A 20778-nucleotide genomic window follows, 5' to 3' on the forward strand; every position below is an offset into this window, starting at 1 on the left:
GGGTAATTTTACAATTTTTAGTGATGCAAGGAGTGTTCTTCAAGCTTTAGAAGTTTTTAATTCTAGTAACCCTCTAGTTTTAAAGATTTTAGAATGGCTTTTTATTATTGGACGGAAAGGTATAACTGTTCGATTTTGTTGGGTTCCAGCACATGTAGGTGTGTCTGGGAATGAGAAGGCAGATTTACTGGCGAAGAATGCGGCATCCGAGTTGCTACCAAGGAGGTATCCCATTCCATGTAACGATCTCCTACCTTACATCAAGAAATTGGTTTGTGATAAATGGCAACAGCACTGGGACAGTCAAGACGGCAATAAAATGAGGGAAGTAACAAATATCATATCACCTTGGAGGTATAACATGATTCCCCGAAAATGGGAGACGACTCTTTGTCGTCTCCGTATTGGTCACACACGGTTGACACACGAGTTTCTGCTGAAGGGCCAACACCAACCGTACTGCGAGGACTGCTTAGTACCTTTAACAGTGAGGCATTTGTTGACCGAATGCCCTAATTTTACTAACTTAAGAAATAGATATCTGTTTGAGGCTCGAGATGAGGATGGCAGGTTTATCCTTGCCAAGATTCTTGGACATGATGTGTCTTACTATGCGAGCGGAATTTTTAGATTTATTTCAGAAGCAGGTCTTCTGAAAACTCTATAACTATTTTGATGACTTCTTAATTTTTATGGTTTTAATCGAATTCTCTTTTAATTTTCATATACAGTAAATGGTATCGGCGTCAATGACCTTAGATGTCAGGATGCCAGAAAACTTTCAATCAATCAATCAATCGTGGGCACACAGGATCGGCATCCGTCTCCTCCGTTATCTGGACGACTGGCTGATCCTGGCAGACTGGGAGTCGACCCTTCTTCGACACCGAGACAATCTTCTAGGACTTTGCCAAGATCTAGGGATCTTGGTAAATCTCGAGAAGTCTTCTCTGCTCCCAACTCAGCGACTGGTATATCTAGGCATGATATTGGACACCAATCTCCACAAAGCCTTTCCATCAGTCGACAGGATAGCAAGGCTTAGGAGGGTCGCAGATCCTTTCCTCAGACGAGAAGAACTCCCAGCTCAATCGTGGTTACGTCTCCTCAGTCACCTTTCCTCTCTGGCCCGTCTGGTTCCAAATGGTCGTCTCAGGATGAGATCCCTGCAATGGCGACTCAAGTCCCGGTGGAATCAAGGTCACGATTCCCTGGACATTCTGGTGCCAATGGGTCCTGCTGAACGGACGGACCTTCAGTGGTGGTTGACAGAGGAAAACCTACTAAAGGGAGTGGATCTTCTCGTCCTCCCCCCGGATTTGATGTTGTTTTCGGAAGCCTCAAAAGAAGGGTGGGGGGCCCACGTTCTGAACCACAGGACCTCAGGCCTGTGGTCAGAATCAGAAAAGTGCCTCCACATAAATCTGCTAGAGAATCTGCTAGAGATGAAGGCCGTATATCTGGCACTTCAACAGTTCCAACAATACCTGGCGGGTCACTCCGTGGTGGTGATGAGCGACAACACCACGGTAGTGGCTTACATCAACAAGCAGGGAGGTACCTTTTCACTACAGCTGTCCCATCTTGCAGTAGAGATACTGAGATGGACCGAAGTCCACTCGATTCAACTATCTGCTCGCTTCATTCCAGGCAAGAGGAATATGCTCGCCGACAGTCTGAGCAGAGCAACTCAGATAGTGAGTACCGAGTGGTCTTTGGATCGTCTAGTAGCCAACAAAGTCCTGACTTTGTGGGGTTCCCCGACGGTGAATCTGTTCGCGACAGCTTTGAATTTCAAGCTCCCCCTGTACTGCTCCCCGGTGCCGGACCTCAAGGCACTCTGGCAAGATGCCTTCCAACAATGGTGGGACAACATAGACGTCTACGCTTTTCCCCCGTTCTGTCTGATGAGAAGAGTACTCAACAACACCAGAATATCGGTCAACTTTTCAATGACTCTAATAGCTCCGCTATGGCATCATGCGGAATCGTTCCCGGATCTTCTGCAACTCCTGACGGAACTTCAGAGATAACTCCCTCCTCGACACGAGCTACTCATACAACCACATGCCAACATCTTCCACAAAGCCGTAGCATCGCTACGTCTTCACGCCTGGAGACTATCCAGCATCTCCTAACAGAGAGAGGCTTTTCGCAACAAGTTGCGGAAAGGATGTCTCGACACCTGCGAAAGTCATCCGCAGGGGTCTACCAGGCGAAGTGGAGAGTCTTCTGTGGTTGGTGTCGTGGAAGGGGTATCTCTCCTCTCGATGCCACTATTCCAGCAATAGCGGAGTTCCTCGTTTACTTGTGGGAAGAAATCCGACTTTCAGTCTCGGCAGTGAAAGGCTATTGCCCAGCCTTAAGTCTTGCCTTCAGGCTCAAGAGAATGGACATTTCCTCCTCGCTGGAACTTTCTTTACTCATACGAAGTTATGAACTTACCTGCCCTCAGTCGGAAGTGAGACCTCCTCCATGGAACGTGGTTCGAGTTCTCAGGTCTCATTAGAGACCTCCCTTCGAACCTCTATGCCAGGCTTCTGATCGCCACCTGACTTGGAAGACGGTGTTCCTGCTTGCTCTGGCTTCGGCCAAGCGAGTCAGCGAACTTCATGGTCTCTCGTATGACATCGCCCATTCAAGGGGACGGGGAAAGGTAACGTTCAGATTCGTCCCTGAGTTTGTAGCCAAGACTCAGAATCCAGGGGTGCCGGACCCTTGGTTCGACTCCTTCCAGATCTCGAGTCTCCGTTCTGTAACAGATGACCCAGACCATCTCCTACTGTGCCTAGTAAGGAGTCTGAGGCTCTATCTTAAGAGAACAGCTGCAATTCGTCCTCGAGTGCAATCGTTGTTTGTGACCACAGGAAGGACGAAGAGGAGGGTCACCAAGAATACAATCTCTGCCTGGATTCACAGAGTTATTCACCATTCCCTGAATCCTGAACCTCCTCCGTCACGTCGCCCTAGGGCACACGATGTCAGGGACATTGCTACATCCCTGGCATTCAAGAGAAATTACTCTGTGACGCAGGTTCTTCAAGCAGGGGTCTGGAAGCGTCAAACGACCTTCACAGCCCACTACCTGCAAGACGTGACATACAGGAGGCTCGATACGTTCTCTATCGCCCCCGTGGTGGCTGCACAACAGCTGATTTAAACCTCAGGCTCCTAAATGGACAAGTAGCAGAAGGTTGAGGGCATTGTTACCCGGTTTTAGTCTGCATGAATGAAAAAGTATGCCTGGCCCTTATTCTTTTCTTCATTCTCCCCTCTCTTGGGGAAAGCAGCATCCCTGGTTCTCTGCACAGCTGACCTCGAACCTCTGCAGGTAAACCATGTTTCCTTGTGTTCCTAGTATTAAGTTAATACTGTCACGTCCCCATACCCTGACGAGGTGGTATTGGGATCGTCCTAACCTAGAATTCCATCTAAAGGACTCCAGGGCAACTTCCTAGGATGAGTCACACTTTACTCCTCCACACAATAGCTTATGTAAGCCGCGGTCCTTGCAGAGCAAGGCACTTGCGAGGTGCAGGGACTACTTGTCTTGAGTGCTATCACACTTAGATACTGAGTCCCCAGGCAAAAGCCAAAGCCAGTAAGGCTGGGACTTACCACCCTACCTTAGGGTTAAGTCACCCAATTTAAATAGCGTGGTTTGTATTTCGGTTAAGGAACAAATGACAAATTCGTAGATAATTTGTATTTTTCCTACCATATAAACCTTAGCTATTTAATCAAGCTTGCCCCCCAGCCCTGTCCCCCGGGAAGTCCTACCTCTAAGCAAAGTGAACTAGTTCACCGGTGTGAGAGGGGGGAGGGATAGCTAGCTACTAGCGAGGTGGTAGTTAACCCTCGTTAAAAATCTAATGGCTCGTCATTTCAGCTACGCCGAAAGTAATACCCTATTTAAATAGCTAAGGTTTGTATGGTTAGGAAAAATACAAATTAGCTACGAATTTGTCATGTTTGCTATTCCCTCGGGGTTTCTCTTCGGAGTTCCTCCCGGGGGAATTTCTGTTAACTAATTATTTATTTTCCCAGTTAACGATGCAGTTTTTCTTCGTTTGCCTAAAGTGTGCCAACGAAGCAGAGCTGTCCTGTTTGTGCTTGGGGAGTCTGCTGTTGCTGCCATCTCTCTAGGACATAGTCATGGGCGTGATCCCTTCTCTTAGAAGTTCTCCCGTGATAACTGTTAGCTCTTCAGTTCATTGTAGAATGCCAAGGAGGTTCGCTCCAGGGGTGGGTAACTTCCCTTCTGAGGGAGGTTCCCTTCCCAGGTGTGAGATCTTTCCCTTGCAGAGGAGGAACTTCTCATACCGTAATAATTCCTCGATGGGTTTTTCTGGTCCTCTGGCGGTTATGCTCTTGGTGCTGAGTGACCGCACTTGTAACCTTGCTCAAGGAGCTAAGCGGTTGCAAGGCCGGGCGCAGGAAAACTTCTGGTGGCTATGCTCTTGGGGCTGAGCTGTCGCACCTGCAGCTATGCTCAAGGGGCTGAGCAGCTGCAGGATCAGTCTTGTGTCCTCTCTCGTTCGCGAGGGAGGCCACTCATAAGGACTCCTCTTCGGAGGATTGCTCCTTATAGGTCAGCTTGCTGATCCAACGGCCCTAAGGGGCGCCATCACCAGTGTCTTCAAGTCTCTTCTACGAAGTGTTCACCTCTCGTTCGCGAGAGAGGCCACTCATAGAGACTCCTTTTTGGAGGATTGTTCCTGATAAGACCAGCTTGCTGTTCGGAACCTCTCCACAGAATTGTTCGCCATCTCCTAGACCTGCTGACCTGCCGTCTCCGTTCCTGGCTGCTGACGCTGTGGGTGCCCACGCACCCCGTTATCCAACGGGCACCGGTCCCTTCAGGGCAAAAGGGGCTTTCTCACACCGTGAGTAAGTCCTTTAAGCGCCAGGTATCCCCTGCGCGCCAACGTTTTCCTGCGCGCAAGCACTCGCCTACTGTTCCTGCTGTTCCTGAGACTACCATCCAGAGAAATCCTGTTCCAGATACTGTTCCTGAGTTAGCGCACAGGTGCTCACTAGTACTTCTGACTGCGAGTGTATCCTAGTCTCTTCTACGAAGGGCACCTCTCCCGTTCGCGAGAGAGACCTCTCATAGAGACTCTTCCTCGGAGTATCAAACAGAACTTCCGGTGTTGATCGTCCCAGTTCCTGATCGTCCTGTCAGCTGTCCCTTCTTCCTAGCGCGCAAGCGCGCGCACGTGCTCGCCGACGATCTTCTTACACACGCAACCGCCGACGATCTTCTTTCGCGCGCAAGCGCCGACGATCTTCTTAAACGCGCAAGCGCTAGCGATCTTCTTACACGCGCAAGCGCCGATGATCTTCTTATGCGCGCAAGCGCCGACGATCTTCTTGGCAGACGATCTTCTTTGGCACGCTAGCGCTGACGCTCTTTCTACGCACGTAAGCTCCGACGATCGTCAGCGCGCAGGCCTCGATGGTTCCCCGCGCCGTCGATCTTCTTTCGCGCTCAAGCGCCGACGATCTTCAAGCGCCAACAATTTTGTACGCGCGCGCGCTAACATTCCGGTCCGCACGGGCTCTTCAATCTGATTCCTGCACCCCCTATGAGGTCTCGCCCGCGCACCCACGCGAGTGTTGTCAACGGTTTGTCGCGTGCGACCCCTGGGTATTTCCCATCTCGCGAGCGCCAGAACGCTCCCTCTACCGAGGTGAGGCCCTTCCCCTCCGCACCAATGGGAGAAACCCCACCTCGAGCAGGAGAATCATCCCATGTTAGGGTGGAGAAGAGCCCTCAGACTTTGTTGTTGGAGTCCTGTATCTCTCCTAGGAGGGAACCGAAGGACTCTAAGAGTCCCCCCAAGTAGAACTTTTGGGGACGGGAGACTTTGCTGCCAGTTCTCCTGGGGGAATCAGAGCATGCCTTCTGGCAGGTCTCGACTCTGATGAGGCATCTCAACGGGTTCAAGGACCCTGAGATTCCTCCTCGTGAGGGCAAGGACACGGTCCTGGACCGAGTCTTTGGCACTCGGAAGCCCGCTAAGGCCAGTGCGGCTTTGCCCTGGTCCCAAGGGGCGAAGAGTGCCAGGGATAAGGTTGAGGGCCAGCTCTCTGAGCTCGCCTCCTCCAGCCGTTCCACTGCTGGCAACAAGCTCCTCCCACCTCCTCGTGTCCACAGAGGAGGTACTTTGAGATCATGGAGGAGTCTTGCTTAGCTCTTCCGTTGCACCACTCTGTGGAAGAGTTTTCCAAGGGAGTCCCTCTTGAGAGACTCCCTAGCCTGCAAGTGACTTTCTCGGCGACAGAGAACCTAAGCCAGGAGAAGGTCGCGAAGTGTGCCATGCAGGCTACTTCCTGGCTGGACGTCTGGTTGGGGTCTCTTGGCATCCTGTTGCGATCCAAGGATCTGTCCAAAGAGAGCACCAGGAAGGCCCTGGAGACCTTCCTCCTTTCGAGCACCCACACCATTAAGTTTCTGGCCCACCAAGCCTCGAACTTGTGGGCCAATTCGATCTTGAAACGACGTGATGCGGTGGCAGAAAGGTTCCATTCGAAGGTCCCGGCCGTCGAAGTTTGCAAGCTCAGACACTCTTCCCTAATGGGAAAGAGTCTGCTTGAGCCCAAAGATGTGGAACAGGCAGCTGAGAGGTGGAGGAAATCCAATCAGGACTCTCCTCCAAAGGGCTCTCACAACGAAGCCCTACAAACCTCCAGCACCTCAACAACCCCGCCCGTCCAAGACGACGAAACCGGCAGTGGCAGCAAAGTCGACGGTGTCCTAACATCAGCCCTTTCTTGTCAAAGACAAGAAGGGAAAAAAGTCCTCCAGGGGAGACAAGAATCCTATAAGCTGTGGCAGAGGCCGCTAACGCTAGGATTGGCAGTCCCCCTGCATGTCCACCAGTGGGGCGATACCTACAAAGTTGCGTATTCAGGTGGCAGCAACTCGGGGCCGATTCCTGGACGATTTCCGTAATCAGTCAGGGATATTGCGTCCCGTTCACAACATCTCTACCTCCCCTGACAGCGAATCCAGTGTCGTTAAGCTCCTATGCCATAGGATCGGCAAAGGGGCTAGCCCTACGAGCAGAAGTCGAGACCATGCTAAAGAAGGATGCTCTCCAAGAGGTTGTCGACGGTTCCCCAGGCTTCTTCAGTCAACTCTTTCCTGTAAAGAAGGCGTCTGGAGGCTGGAGACCAGTCATCGACCTCTCAGCTCTGAACAGGTTTGTCAAACAAACTTCGTTCAGCATGGAGACAGCAGACACGGTCAGACTTGCAGTGAGACCACAAGACTTCATGTGTACACTGGATCTGAAGGACGCGTACTTCCAGATCCCAATCCATCCGTCTTCAAGGAAGTACTTAAGATTCAGCATAGACAACAAGATCTACCAGTTCAAGGTGCTGTGTTTTGGTCTCTCCACAGCACCTCAGGTATTCACCAGAGTGTTCACCCTGATCTCTTCGTCGGCACATAGGATCGGCATCTGTCTCCTCCGCTATCTGGACGACTGGCTGATCCTAGCAGACACGGAGTCGACCCTTCTTCTACACCGGGACAAGCTTCTAGGACTTTGCCAAGATCTAGGGATCATGATAAAATCTCTAGAAGTCTTCTCTGCTTCCATCTCTAACGACTGGTATATCTAGGCATGATCTTGGACACCAATCTCCACAAAGCCTTTCCATCAGATGACAGGATAGCAAGGCTTAGGAGGGTCGCAGATCCTTTCCTCAGACGAGAACAACTCCCAGCCCAATCGTGGTTACGTCTCCTCAGTCACCTTTCCTCCCTGTCCCGTCTAGTTCCAAATGGGCGCTTCAGGATGAGATCCCTGCAATGGCGGCTCAAGTCCCGGTGGAATCAAGGTCACGATTCCCCGGACGTTTTGGTCCCTATGGGTCCTGCGGAACGGACGGACCTTCAGTGGTGGGTGACAGACGAAAACCTCCGAAAGGGAGTGGATCTTCTCGTCCTCCCCCCGGATTTGATGCTGTTCTCGGATGCCTCAAAAGAAGGGTGGGGGGCCCACGTTCTGAACCACAGGACCTCAGGCCTGTGGTCAGAATCAGAAAAGTGCCTCCACATAAACCTGCTAGAGATGAAGACCGTATATCTGGCACTTCAACAGTTCCAACAGTACCTGGCGGGTCACTCCGTGGTGTGATGAGCGACAACACCACGGTAGTGGCTTACATCAACAAGCAGGGAGGTACTTTTTCACAGCAGCTATCCCATCTTGCAGTAAAGATACTGAGATGAACCGAAGTCCGCTCGATTCCACTATCGGCTCGCTTCATTCCGGGCAAAAGTGATGTGCTCGCCGACAGTCTGAGCAGGGCATCCCAGATAGTGAGTACCGAGTGGTCTTTGGATACTCTAGTAGCCAACAAAGTCCTGACTTTGTGGGGTTCCCAGACGGTGGATCTGTTCACGACAGCCTTGAATTTCAAGCTTCCGCTGTACTGCTCCCCAGCCCCGGACCCCAAGGCACTCGGGCAAGATGCCTTCCAACAACGGTGGGTCAATATCGACGTTTACGCCTTTCCCCTGTTGTGTCTGATGAGAAAGGTGCTCAACAAGACCAGAATATCGGTCAACCTGTCAATGACCTTAGTAGCTCCACTATGGCATCACGCAGAGTGGTTCCCGGACCTTCTGCAGCTCCTGACGGAACTCCCGTGAGAACTCCCTCCTCGACACGAGCTACTCATACAACCACACTCCAACATCTTCCACAAAGCCGTGGCATCGCTGCGGCTCCACGCCTGGAGACTATCCAGCATCTCACAGAGAGAGGCTTTTTGCAACAAGTTGCGGAAAGGATGTCTCGACACTTGCGAAAGTCATCCGCAGGAGTCTACTTGGCGAAGTGGAGAGTCTTCTGTGGTTGGTGTCGTGGATGGGGTATCTCTCCAGCAATAGCGGAGTTTCTCGTGTATTTGCGGGAAGAAATGCGCCTTTCAGTCTCTGCAGTGAAAGGCTATCGCTCAGCCTTAAGTCTTGCCTTCAGGCTAAAAGAAATGGACATTTTCTTCTAGCTGGAACTTTCTTTACTCATACGAAGTTATGAACTTACCTGCCCTCAGTTGGAAGTGAGACCTCCTCCATGGAGCGTGGTTCGAGTCCTCAGGTTCTTAAGAAACCTCCTTTCGAACCATTACCCCAGGATTCTGATCGCCACCTGACTTGGAAGTCGGTGTTCCTACTTGCTTTGGCCTCGATCAAGCGAGTCAGCGAACTTCATGGTCTCTCGTATGACATCGCCCATTCAAGGGGATGGCGAGAGGTAACGTTCAGGTTCGTCCTTGAGTTTATTGCTAAGACTCAAAATCCAGGAGTGCGGACCCCCGGTTCGACACTTTCCGGATTTCGAGTCTCCGTTCTGTAACAGATGACCCAGACCATCTCCTACTGTGCCCAGTAAGGAGTCTGAGGCTCTATCTTAAGAGAACAGCTGCAATTCGTCCTCGAGTGCAAGCATTGTTTGTGAGCACAGGAAGGACGAAGAGGAGGGTCACCAAGAATACAATCTCTGCCTGGATTTGCAGGGTTATTCACCATTCCCTGAATCCTGACCCTCCTCCATCACGTCACCCTGGGGCACTGGCATTCAAGAGAAATTACTCTGTGACGCAGGTTCTTCAAGCAGGGGTCTGGAAGCGTCAAACTTCCTTCACAACCCACTACCTGCAGGACGTGACCCACAGGAGGCTCGATACGTTCTCTATCGGCCCTGCGGTGGCTGCACAACAGCTGGTTTAAACCTCAGGCTTCTTAATGGACAGGTAGCAGAAGGTTGAGGGCATTGTTACCCGGTTTTAGTATGCATGAATGAAAAAGTATGCCTGGCCCTTATTCTTTTCTTCATCCTCCCCTCTCTTGGGGAAAGCAGCATCCTGGGTTCTCTGCACAGCTGACCTTAAACCACTGCAGGTAAACCATGCTTCCTTGTGTTCCTAGTATTAAGATAATACTGTCGCATCCCCCATACCCTTATGAGGTGGTAATGGGAACATCCTAACCTAGAATTCCATCTAATGGACTCCAGGTCAACTTCATAGGACGAGTCACACTTCATTCCTTCACACACACGCTTACGTAGGCCGCGGTCCTTGTAGAGCAAGGTACTTGCGAGGTGCAGGGACTCCTTATCTTGAGTTCTACACACTCAGATGCTGAGTCCCCGGGCAAAAGCCAAAAGCCAGTAACGGCTGGGACTTACCACCCTTCCTAAGGGTTAAGTCACCCTATTTAAATAGCGTGGTTTGTATTTCGGTTACGGAACAAATGACAAATTCGTAGCTAATTTGTATTTTTCCTAACCATACAAACCTTAGCCATTTAATCAAACTTGCCCGCCAGCCCTGTCCCCCGGGAAGTCCTACCTCTAAGCAAAGTGAACTAGTTCACCGGTGTGAGAGGGGGGAGAGGTAGCTAGCTAGTTAGCGAGGGGGTAGTAAACCCTCGTTAAAATTCTAATGGCTCGTCATTTCAGTTATGCTGAAAGTAATACCCTATTTAAATAGCTAAGGTTTGTATGGTTAGGAAAAATACAAATTATCTACGAATTTGTCATGTTTTGTAAATTACATTCATTAATTGCATGACTGATTCTGCAGACCAGTGATCTGAGAAATCATTCACAAGTTTGTTAAAAATAATACTGAAATGTGGACTTACATCTTTATTTGGTAAGGTGCAAAGCAAAATAGAAAAAAGGTACACAAGTTATTGTTATAAATATTTTATTGTGAGACAGAATAACTTTGTAGTATGCTAATTTTAGAAGCCTTTTCTAAACACTCAGGTGCAATTTAAGAAATTATAATGTGACAAGTATCCTTCCATCAAAAATTCTAGATTTCATCACTGCTAAAAGTACTATGAATTTGTTTACCATTTTGAAAATATCATCACCTTTTTTCAATTGTACGTAATGTTTTTTTTTACTGTAATTTGAATGAGTTGCATTGTATTTAAATGAATATTGGTTTGCCTTTTTAAAATATACTGTATATGGATTCATTTGACATTTACGATATAACTATATTTAATTGAAGGATCATTATGTAATAGTTTTTGTTTATGCTATAATTCTCCAACTATGCATCAAGTTAGCACTACTTGGTCTTGTGTCGTTTCTTAATCAGCTCATTAACCCTATTTAGGGCAATTGACTTCATCATCTTTTTTAGGACAATCTTTATTTTTATCACAAACCAACTTTGGAGGAAGACATTTCCCAGACTTACACTGGAAAGTAGATGCTGGGCAATTTATAGCATCACAATTGGTTTCATCACTACCATCACCACAGTTGTCTAAATCATCGCAAACTTGGTAATAAGAAATGCACTTTCCATTCTCACACGGGAAAGTGGTTTCTGGGCATTTGAAGCTAGAGCAGTCCCTCTCGTCACTACCGTCACCACAGTCATTGTAGCCATTGCAGACTTGGTAGTAAGTGATGCAGATTCCATTTTGACAAGAAAAAGGTCTTTCTGGAGGACAAGTAAAATCGGTGCAATTTATCTCATCACTTCCGTCAGCACAGTTGACAAATCCATCACAGCGATGGAAGGCTCGGCGGCACTCTCCTGACCCGCACTTGAATGGACGGTAAAAGGGACACTTGAAGTCAGCACAGTTTTTCTCATCGCTCCCATCGAAACATTGGGCGTAACCATCGCAAAATTTGTGTCTGTCCATGCACTCTCCTGACTTGCAGTGTATGAGATTACCCCAGCATTTTTTCTTACATCCCTTTTCATCACTACCATCTTTACAATCTATGTTGTAGCCATCGCAACGAGAGAAGACGCATTCTCCTGAAGTGCACTTGAAATAATTTTTCTTGCATGAGTAAGCTTCACAATTCAATTCATCACTTCCGTCACGGCAGTCAATGTTTCCATCACACCAGTATGTCTTATAGATGCATTCGCCAGAATTGCAACGTAATTCAGATTTGGATAAGCAGGTAGCTCCCTCGCAGTCTTCCTCATCACTTCCATCAGGGCATTCACGATACCCATTACAAGGACCCTGCGGATATGATAGACATTCTCCTGTTTTACAGGTGAATTGGCATTCTGTTTCACAGTTCATTTCATCACTGCCATCTTTGCAATCTTTGTAGCCATCACACTTGTCATTTGTAAACGTGTATACGCATTCTCCTGAAAGGCATTTGCTATAATCTGATCGACAAGGCAAAACCAAGCACTTGCTCTCGTCACTCTTGTCAATGCAATCGAAAACTCCGTTACATACTTGTGTATGTGAAATACATTCCCCTGAAGAGCATTTAATAGGTCTTGAATCTGGGCACTCGATAGCACTACAGGAGCTTTCATCGCTGCCATCAACGCATTCTTCTCTTCCATTGCATAAGACGTTTTGTCTTAGACACTCACCTGACTGGCACTTGAACTCTTTTTTACCGCATACATAGCCTGTGCAGTCAGACTCATCTTTGCCATCTTCACAGTCACTGTATCCATCGCATAACTTTTCCTTACTTATACATTTACCAGAAGGACAAAAGTAACAGTCCTGAGGGGAACAAAGCTCAAGCCTTTCATCGGAAAGATCTGAGCAATGATTGAATCCATCACAGACATCGCCTTGACTAATGCACTGCCCACTGTTGCACTTAAAAGGACGAACTGCAGGACACTGCAAATTTAGGCAATCCTCGTCTGACCCATCAAAACAGTCTATTACATTATTACAAATCCCGTAATTGCTAATACATTCTCCTGACTTGCATCTAAAACCAAAGCAATTGCAGGCAAGCTCGTCTTCACCATTTCTGCAGTCGAGGTTTGTATCACATATACGGTAATGGCTAATGCATTCACCAGATTGGCATAAGTGTTGCCGGTAGGGAGGGCAGTCAGATTGTTCTTTGCAGTATTCATCTGAACCATCTATGCAATGTTTTATTCCATCACATGTATATTTTATTCGTATGCATCCCCCTGATTTGCATTCGAACCAGCCCTCACCACAGACACCTGAAAATACATTTAGTTTAAGCTATTTCAATTATGATTTTTTCTTTTGCAGTGCAGACAAATCTAATATTGAGTTATAGAGGAGTCCACTCCTTAAATTTTCATGCCTCTTATAATTCAATAGGAGAAAAATATTTTATTCACCAGGCATTGGATAAGTAGTGTCAAGCCTCATTACATCCCCAGATTGTATTTGAGAATACAGTGTATTGTCAATAGCATTGCAACAGCAGTTGCAGCTGGCAATGGTTCCCTTTTAGCGTGTGTTTGACTATAATATAAATCCATAATGGTTTATCATTGAACCTCACAATTCATATTTAAGATATACTTACGTTTTGCACAGGCTTCCTCAGATTCATCATCTTTCAAAGGACAGTCAGGAGTTCCATCACATACACCGATATCAAGAAGACACATTGTCGGAACACCTGAGCATTGGAAATAGTTCTTCATACAACATACTGAAAAAGCACAATAAAGGAAGGTTAGTCTTAGATTGTATATGTGCAAAGGAAATGCATTATTTGTTCTATTGCTTGTTATTTTCTTTATATTTTAATTGTTCCGTAATTGAAATACAAACTAACTTTACAGTATTTATAGGGGTATTAGTTTTGGCGAAGCTGAAAGGACAAGCCATTATTAGCAGGGGATGTAGGGGGGTAGGGGTAGCTAGCTACCCCTCTCACTTACACTATTGTGACTGTGCTTCACTTTGCTTTTGGCTGGGATGGAGAACGGTTGTTGCCGCTCTTCCTCCTCACCTATATTTTGGACTGCCATTAATCTTTGCTTTTTGTCGTTTTCTTTCAGTGTGTGTTTGTCTGCGCTTTCCTGCCGGCCATGCGTACCTGCCCTGGTTCTGAGGGCCGCACCTGGGGTATCTTTATGTCTGTGGAGGACACCAATCCTCACTGTCTTTGCCCGGCCTGCAGGGGGCAACGATGTGACTAAAGTAACAAGTGTGTTGAATGCTGCGAGTGGTCTTCCTCCCAGTGGGAAAGATTTGGGTGTCTGCAAAAAAAGAAGGCCAAGCGGGATTTTTCTTCTTCGAAGGTTCCTTCGAAGCACAAGAAACCCAAGGCTGCTGCTTCCGCTTCCCGACCTTCCTTCGAAGCTCCTGCTTGAACGGTTTCCTCCAGGGAACTGTTGAGTAGTAGCCTAGGTTAATTAACTCCTGAACAACCTCAGTCCTCAAGAGAAGGTGTTACTTCCCCTAGTGAAGCAGCCCTGGCTCTTCCCCCGAGGGACTCCTTATCTCTCTCTGACTTTTTACAGGTGTGGCCATCCCGGGGTTTGCTCAGTCCTCCCTCCAAGGAGGCTCTGCTGCAGCTGCTTCATTGGGGCGCTGAGCTGCAGCGTTCACCAGCGTTGGATGTTGACCCGTTGTAGTGGTTTGCGGATTGTGGCCAGATGTAACACGCAGACTGCCTAGCATCCTAATGCTGACCACACTCCAACGTTTACTACACGAAAAGATAAAACAGTGGAATGCACAAATATCTGGGCAAAAGGTAAACAGTCAAGAGAGCTGGGCACTGGGCACCACCCCTCTATTTTTTATACTGGCCAAGGAGACCCAGCTAGAACCTCAAATTTCACTATCTTTTTTTTTGCCTTGAGCTTAAGCAGGTAGTATGACCGTTAATTTAATTCCGTGGAAAACCAACAGTATATATGTAATATAATAAATAACTTGAATCAAAGGATAGATTTTAGAAAGGAAGCAAATAACACATTGAATAAAAATGGGTGGCTGAGGAGGGGTCAGGTTATGCAAGGTAAGGAAACGCTTACAACGGTTTATGAAAATCAAAAACTGTATATTTCAAAATGAACTAAAGATAATTGTAAACAAACTTTGAAAAGATATCACGGTCGGATAGAAATATGATTCCACATAACCAGTTACAATAGCCATGAAAATTATAAATCCTAATGTTTTATACTGTATTAAGTCACCAGGATCAGTTTATACCGTAAGCCACATACGTAAGAAAACAAGATAAGAAAAATGCAAAATCCTTCTTCAAATTACCATCCCATCTGATACAAAACCTATTTTGTAAGTCTCAACATCATGATAGAACCACTTCCGTAAAGGTAGACATAAGGAAGCTTCAAGCTAAGGAGAACCCCGCAACATTATACACCATAATCTACATACACAGACAGCAAGTTTGGACATAGACATCAGTTACAGTTTGTCTCTGGCAGCAGCTTTTTTCGTCTACCACTATAAGGTCCCTTGTTTCTTGGGACAAATATGTGAACCTAATCCTGGGATAAGTGTTTCACTAAGATAAGAGGCATTTACACTAACAGGGAAAGGTCGGTTAGGGGTAAGACTATGCACTCACACTAGTAGCCACACCGGAGCAGATATGTTGAAAATAGTTCCTGTTGAAAGCGTATAGTCTCTTCCAGGCAGGCTTTACTCATTCATGGTAAAGCAAACTACAATTTCTTACGATGGACACGGGAGTCATGTTTTTCAAGAATTAAGTGTTATGCACAGCCTATTTTCACTGAAAAGATCCACGTGCTTATTGTACATCTTTCAGGGTCACAAAACACCGCTGTCAATGGTAAGACTACAACGCAAAGGAACTCATATTTCAGTACCAATATAACCCCCACAACTGCAGTCTGGAAGACGAATGAGTCATCTATTTACTTCAGCAGATTCAACCAAGTGTTTCAACTGTGGGCTCTAAGAGTTTGGCAGGATTCTTATTTTTTCTAAATTTAATTTCTGATCTATAAAAATCAAGTTCTAAAGTCTGATTCTTGCTGAGTGCATTACGTTGTTATTTTGTAAAAACAAAGAAAAGGGTAATTACACCATTATGAAATGGACCAAGAGCTTACAATGAATTAAAGTACACTAGATTAAAGAAAAAATTAGAATTTGAAATTTGTATTTTCCTTAGATACAAAAAAAAAGTTTTTTTTCACACAAACCCCTTATCATTATAAGACCATTGACCCTGGTTGATGTCGTGGTGTCGGAGGACTCGTTTGCTGCCCTACCAGAAAACTCTGTACCTGCTTTGTCTTCTACTTCTCCTGCCGCTACTGAGGACTGAGCTCCCTGTCTTGCTGACCATCCTTCGGGGATGGAACAAAGTCAAAGGCATGTCTCTTCTGTGAGTGTTCCCCTCTCTCGTTCACGAGAGGCCACTCATAGACTTCTCTTTGGAGGCGTGCTGCTGATCTGCTGCAGGGGCATCGTCAACATGGTCATAGATCTTGCTGTGTTCGTCTGCCGCTTCGCCTTAGAGGTTCTCCATTGCCTTCTGCGCAAAGATGTCTCTTCGGTGCTTCAGCTTCGTGACCGCAGCTCTCCTTTTCAGAGAAGCCTTCTCATCCTGCCTCTACTGGTTCCCGACCTTCTCCTATTTCTACGGTCTCGCCTGATCGTCAACGAACCTCGGTTCTTGACTCCCCATTGAGGAATCGTTCGCGAGCCTCCACTTGGGATATTCACCCTTCCAAAGGGCACATCCCTTCGCCAATTCATCTATCGGCTCCTCGCCGATCTCCTGCTCTGTGATCACCTGTTAGTCAGGCTCCTGCTCACCTATCTGCTGCTCACCAACCCACTGCTCGCCGTTCCCCAGCTTGTCAATCACCTGCTCATGGTTCCCCAGATTGTCAATCGCCTGCTAGCCGTTCTCCAGCTCATCAATTGCCTGCTTGCCTGTCTTCTCCGTCTTGACTATCCCAGGATCACCATTCGCCGACTCGCCAATCGTTCAATCGTTTTTCGCTGTCGTGTCGTCATATGACTTTCCCAACGTCACCAATGCGTCGGTTGCCTACGCATCAACCCCGCCGTCCAGCAAGGCAGCTTTCACCTCACTGCTCACCAACGGCTCATCGATTGCCAGCTCGCCGATTATCGATTCATCATCCACCCTATCATCTGGTGGCGACGGTTGACCTAGCGCCATCCCATCAACGATCTCCAACACGGCCACCAACACGTCAACACTCCATCGCACCATTGCTCATCAGCAATGCACCAGCGTCGGCAAAACGTCAGCGCTTTCCAATGCACCAGCGTTCATCAACGCGTCGGAACGGCCCTCCCATGGGTTGCAGACTAAGGTGAGTAGTCACCATCAGCCACGCACTGATTGCCATCCATCATCTACCTTCCAACAGCAGGAGCATAAAGGTAAGAGCCTCTCCAGGTCATATCCACCGAGAAATTCAGTTCTCTCAGCGAGGAAAGACAAGATTTCTCCCTGCTGTTCACCGTCGCCTCATTCCCCTCCCCACAAATGCATAACAGGTCGACCGGCGAGGAAGGAGGAAAAGAGCAAGCCGCTGGTATTCAAGATTTCAAAGCTGCCTGCCCCGACGAAGGATTCGACATCCCATCAATCGACGCTTCCGAAGTCTTCCTGTTCGGAGATGAAGACTCCCGGAGAGACCATACGCCTTCATTCCCTGCCAGGGAACTTTTGGACAGCACCTCCATCAGCAAGCAACTGTGGTTCAGAGCCTTGGTCAGGGCGGTGATACAGGCCTTCGGGCCAGGTATGTCACCCTCACGCCCTACAGTGGTTCCCTGGGTTTCCCTGGAAGAGTCTGCTTTTTCTTCAGACTCAAGGCAAAGAGCCTCGGTTTCGTCACCCCTGAAGAGGAAGAGAGGGGTTCCAGATGTCATCACGTCGTCAAGGGTCAAGTTGACTCCAGTCAGGGCTTCTAGGAGAGAGTATACCCCCTAAATCCCCCCTCCCCATTTCCTCTTCTCCCCGACCTCTTGCTTTCTCGTCACCTCAGCCAAGAGGTACCTACAGGGAAGAGTCTTTTTCAGACTCTCCTGTGCTGTCCCCGACGTAAGAAGCTCTACGAGATGGCAGTGTCACAGCCTCGGAGCCCGTAGAGGTTTCCAGCCTACCCCCTACGGGCATCTGTCAGAAGGTCATGCCATCAAGATGTACGGTGTTGGAGACCTTTTTCCCTCCTAGGAGGGAGCTGAAAGACTCCAAGACATTGCCAAAATCCTTGTCTAGGATTCCAAGAACAGCAGAGGGGGTCAGACCATGACCCACCCTGAGACGATATCTCGGCGGTGGATGACGAAGATCTCGCTGCCAGTCCCACATCGGAAATTGACCAGAGGGAGTCAGAGTATGCCTTTTGGCAGGTTCTGGCTGCTATGAGGGCCCTCAGTGGGTTGTCAGACCTGGAGAGGGCTCCTCAAGAGGACAAAGACATGGTCCTTGATCGTGTCTTAGGCACTCAAAAGTCCCCCGAGTCCAGTGCAGCTTTGCTCTGGTCTCAGGGGCGGAAGAGTGCTGAGTGTAAGGTTGCCTCTAAGCTCTCTGAGTTCACTACATTGTTCCGATCGGCCTCATCCTCCAAGCTCCTCCCACCTATGGGTGTCTAGCAGAGGAAATATTATGAAGTCCCAGGCAAGCCCTGCTCAACTCTTGCTCTCCACAATTCGCCAGAGGAGTTGACGAAGGGGGTCTAGCTGGAAAGGCTTTCCGGTCGTCAGGTTTCTTTCTCGGCTGCAGAGATCCTGAACCAAGAGAAGGTAGCAAAGTACGCCATGCAGGCTACTTCGGGGCTGGATCTTTGGTTGGGATCTGTAGGGATCCTGTTACGAACTGAGGATTTCTCCAAAGAAAGTACCAGGAAGGCAATGGAAACTTTTCAACTCTCGGGTACCCGTACCATTGAGTTCCTGGCCCATCAAGTGGTGAACTTTTGGGCCAACAGCATCCTGAAGCACAGGGACTCAGTAGCCTAGAGGTTCCATCACCAGGTCCCTAACGTCGAGATTGCTAGCCTCCAGAATTCCTCTCCTGAGGGCTCCTCTTTGTTTGAGCCCAGAGACGGTAAGCAGGCTGTGGAGAGATGGAGGAAGTCCCACCAAGACTCCCTCCTCCTTAGGGCCCTGACATTCCGGCGCTACGGACCAACTGCTCCTCCACAAACCAACCAATCTAAATCTTCAACCAGCAAACCAGCAGCAAAAGAGAAGGTATCTTTAAAAGCCCTTTCTTACAGAAAGGCACCAAGTCCTCCCTTGGAGGGAGACAACATAGAGGTGGTGGCTGTGGCTGCAAACGCTAAGAACGGGTGAATGCAGCTCAGGGTCGAGCCCTGGACAGTCTCTCTGTCTCCATGATTCGTTCAGGGTATCACATTCCGTTCATTTCATATCTCCCTCCACTGATCAAGACTTCAGTGTCGATAAGCTACTTTGCGATGAAATCAGCAAAGGGGCTGGCTTTTCAGGCCAAAGTCTAGACCATGTTGGAGAAGGGCACTCTCCAGGAGGTCCTTGACGACTCCCCAAGCTCCTTCAGTCAACTCATTCTTGTGAAAAAGGCGTCTGGAGGCTGAAGACCAGTCATCGACCTCTCATCTTTGAACAAGTTTGTCGAACAGACATCGTTCAGCATGGAGATGGCAGACATGATGAGAGAAGTGGTAAGACCACAGGACTTCATTTGCACACTGGACCTAAAGGACACATATTTCCAGATTCTAATCCATCCATGTTCAAAGAAGTATCTGAGATTCAGTCTGGACAACAAGAAATACCAATTCTAGGTGCTGTGCATCTGTCTGTCCACAGCATCCCTGGTCTTCACAAGTGTGTTTGCTCTCATGTGATCTTGGGCTCACAGGATTGACATCTATCTCCTACACTGTCTGGACGGCTGGCTGATCGTAGCAGACTCGGTGGTAACCCTTCTTTGGCACTTAGACAAACTTCTGAGGTTTTAGTAAGATTTGAAGATCCTGGTAAACCTCGAGAAGTCATCCCTGCTTCCCACTCAAAGGCTGGTATATCTAGGAATGATCATAGACACCAATCTGGTCAAAATCTTCCTATTAGACGACAGGATTGTGATGCTGAGGAAGGTCGTGAGACCTTTTCTCAGACGAGAAGAGCTCTCAGCCCAGAGGTGGCTATGTCTCCTTGGACACCTATCATCTCTGGCCCGTCTATTGCCAAACAGCCGCCTCAGGATACAATCCCTCCAAAGGCAGCTAAAGTCCAACTGGAATCAGGCCTTCGAATCCCCGGACAATCTGATCTCCATGGGACAATAGTAACAGACGGACCTCAAGTGGTGGGTGGTAGATGAGAATCTGCTGAAGGGTGTCGATCTTCTCGTCCCTCCCCGGACTTAATGCTGTTTTCTGACGCATCAAAAGAATGGTGGGGGCCCCATGTACTGCATCACAAGACCTCAGGCCTTTGATTAGAGTTTGAAAAGTACCTTCACATAAATCTTCTAGATATGAAGGCCATCTACCTGACCCTTCAAAAGTTCCATCAGTACCTGGCAGGTCACTCAGTGGTGGTGATGAGCGACAGCACTGCAGTAGTGGCTTACATCAACCAGCAAGGAGGTACTTTTTTGCAGCCCCTATCCCATCCAATAGTAGAGATACGATGGGCAGAAGTCCACTCGGTTTCGCTTCATTCCCGGCAAAAGGAATGTGCTTGCCGACAACCTGAGCAGAGCAACCCAGGTAGTGGGTTCCGAATGGTCTTTGGATCATCTAGTAGCCAACAAAGGCCTGACTTTGTGGGGTTCTGCGACTGTGGATCTGTTTGTAACGGCCCTGAACTTCAGGCTCCCATTATACTGTTCTCAGTCCCAGACCCTAAGGCTCTGGCAAGATGCATTTCAACAATGGTGGGACAATATTGGCGTTTATGCCTTTCCTCCGTTCTGTCTGATGAGAAGAGGACTCGACAAGGCCAGAACATCGGTCAATCTCTCA

At 48.1% G+C, this 20778-nt stretch overlaps 1 protein-coding gene and 1 long non-coding RNA gene across 3 annotated transcripts in view; one reads left to right on the forward strand and one right to left on the reverse strand.

The window, feature by feature from the left end:
• Nucleotides 1-20778, forward strand: part of LOC137629254 (uncharacterized) — a 119652-nt gene that overhangs the window by 35533 nt on the left and 63341 nt on the right. For both annotated transcript variants that reach the window (XR_011041478.1, XR_011041479.1), the window contains exon 2: nucleotides 13355-13495. This is a non-coding gene — a long non-coding RNA (uncharacterized lncRNA). The remainder of the gene's footprint in view (nucleotides 1-13354; nucleotides 13496-20778) is intronic.
• Nucleotides 10671-20778, reverse strand: part of LOC137629244 (uncharacterized) — a 36460-nt gene continuing 26352 nt past the window's right edge. The window contains exons 7-8 of the mRNA XM_068360511.1: nucleotides 13344-13472; nucleotides 10671-13008 (exon numbers count right to left, since the gene is read on the reverse strand). Of these exons, the coding sequence (XP_068216612.1) occupies nucleotides 11150-13008; nucleotides 13344-13472 (1988 nt within the window). The 3' untranslated portion in view covers nucleotides 10671-11149. The remainder of the gene's footprint in view (nucleotides 13009-13343; nucleotides 13473-20778) is intronic.

The sequence above is a fragment of the Palaemon carinicauda genome, chromosome 2 (genome assembly GCF_036898095.1).
Source record: "Palaemon carinicauda isolate YSFRI2023 chromosome 2, ASM3689809v2, whole genome shotgun sequence".
Classification (NCBI taxonomy): Eukaryota; Metazoa; Arthropoda; class Malacostraca; order Decapoda; family Palaemonidae; genus Palaemon; species Palaemon carinicauda.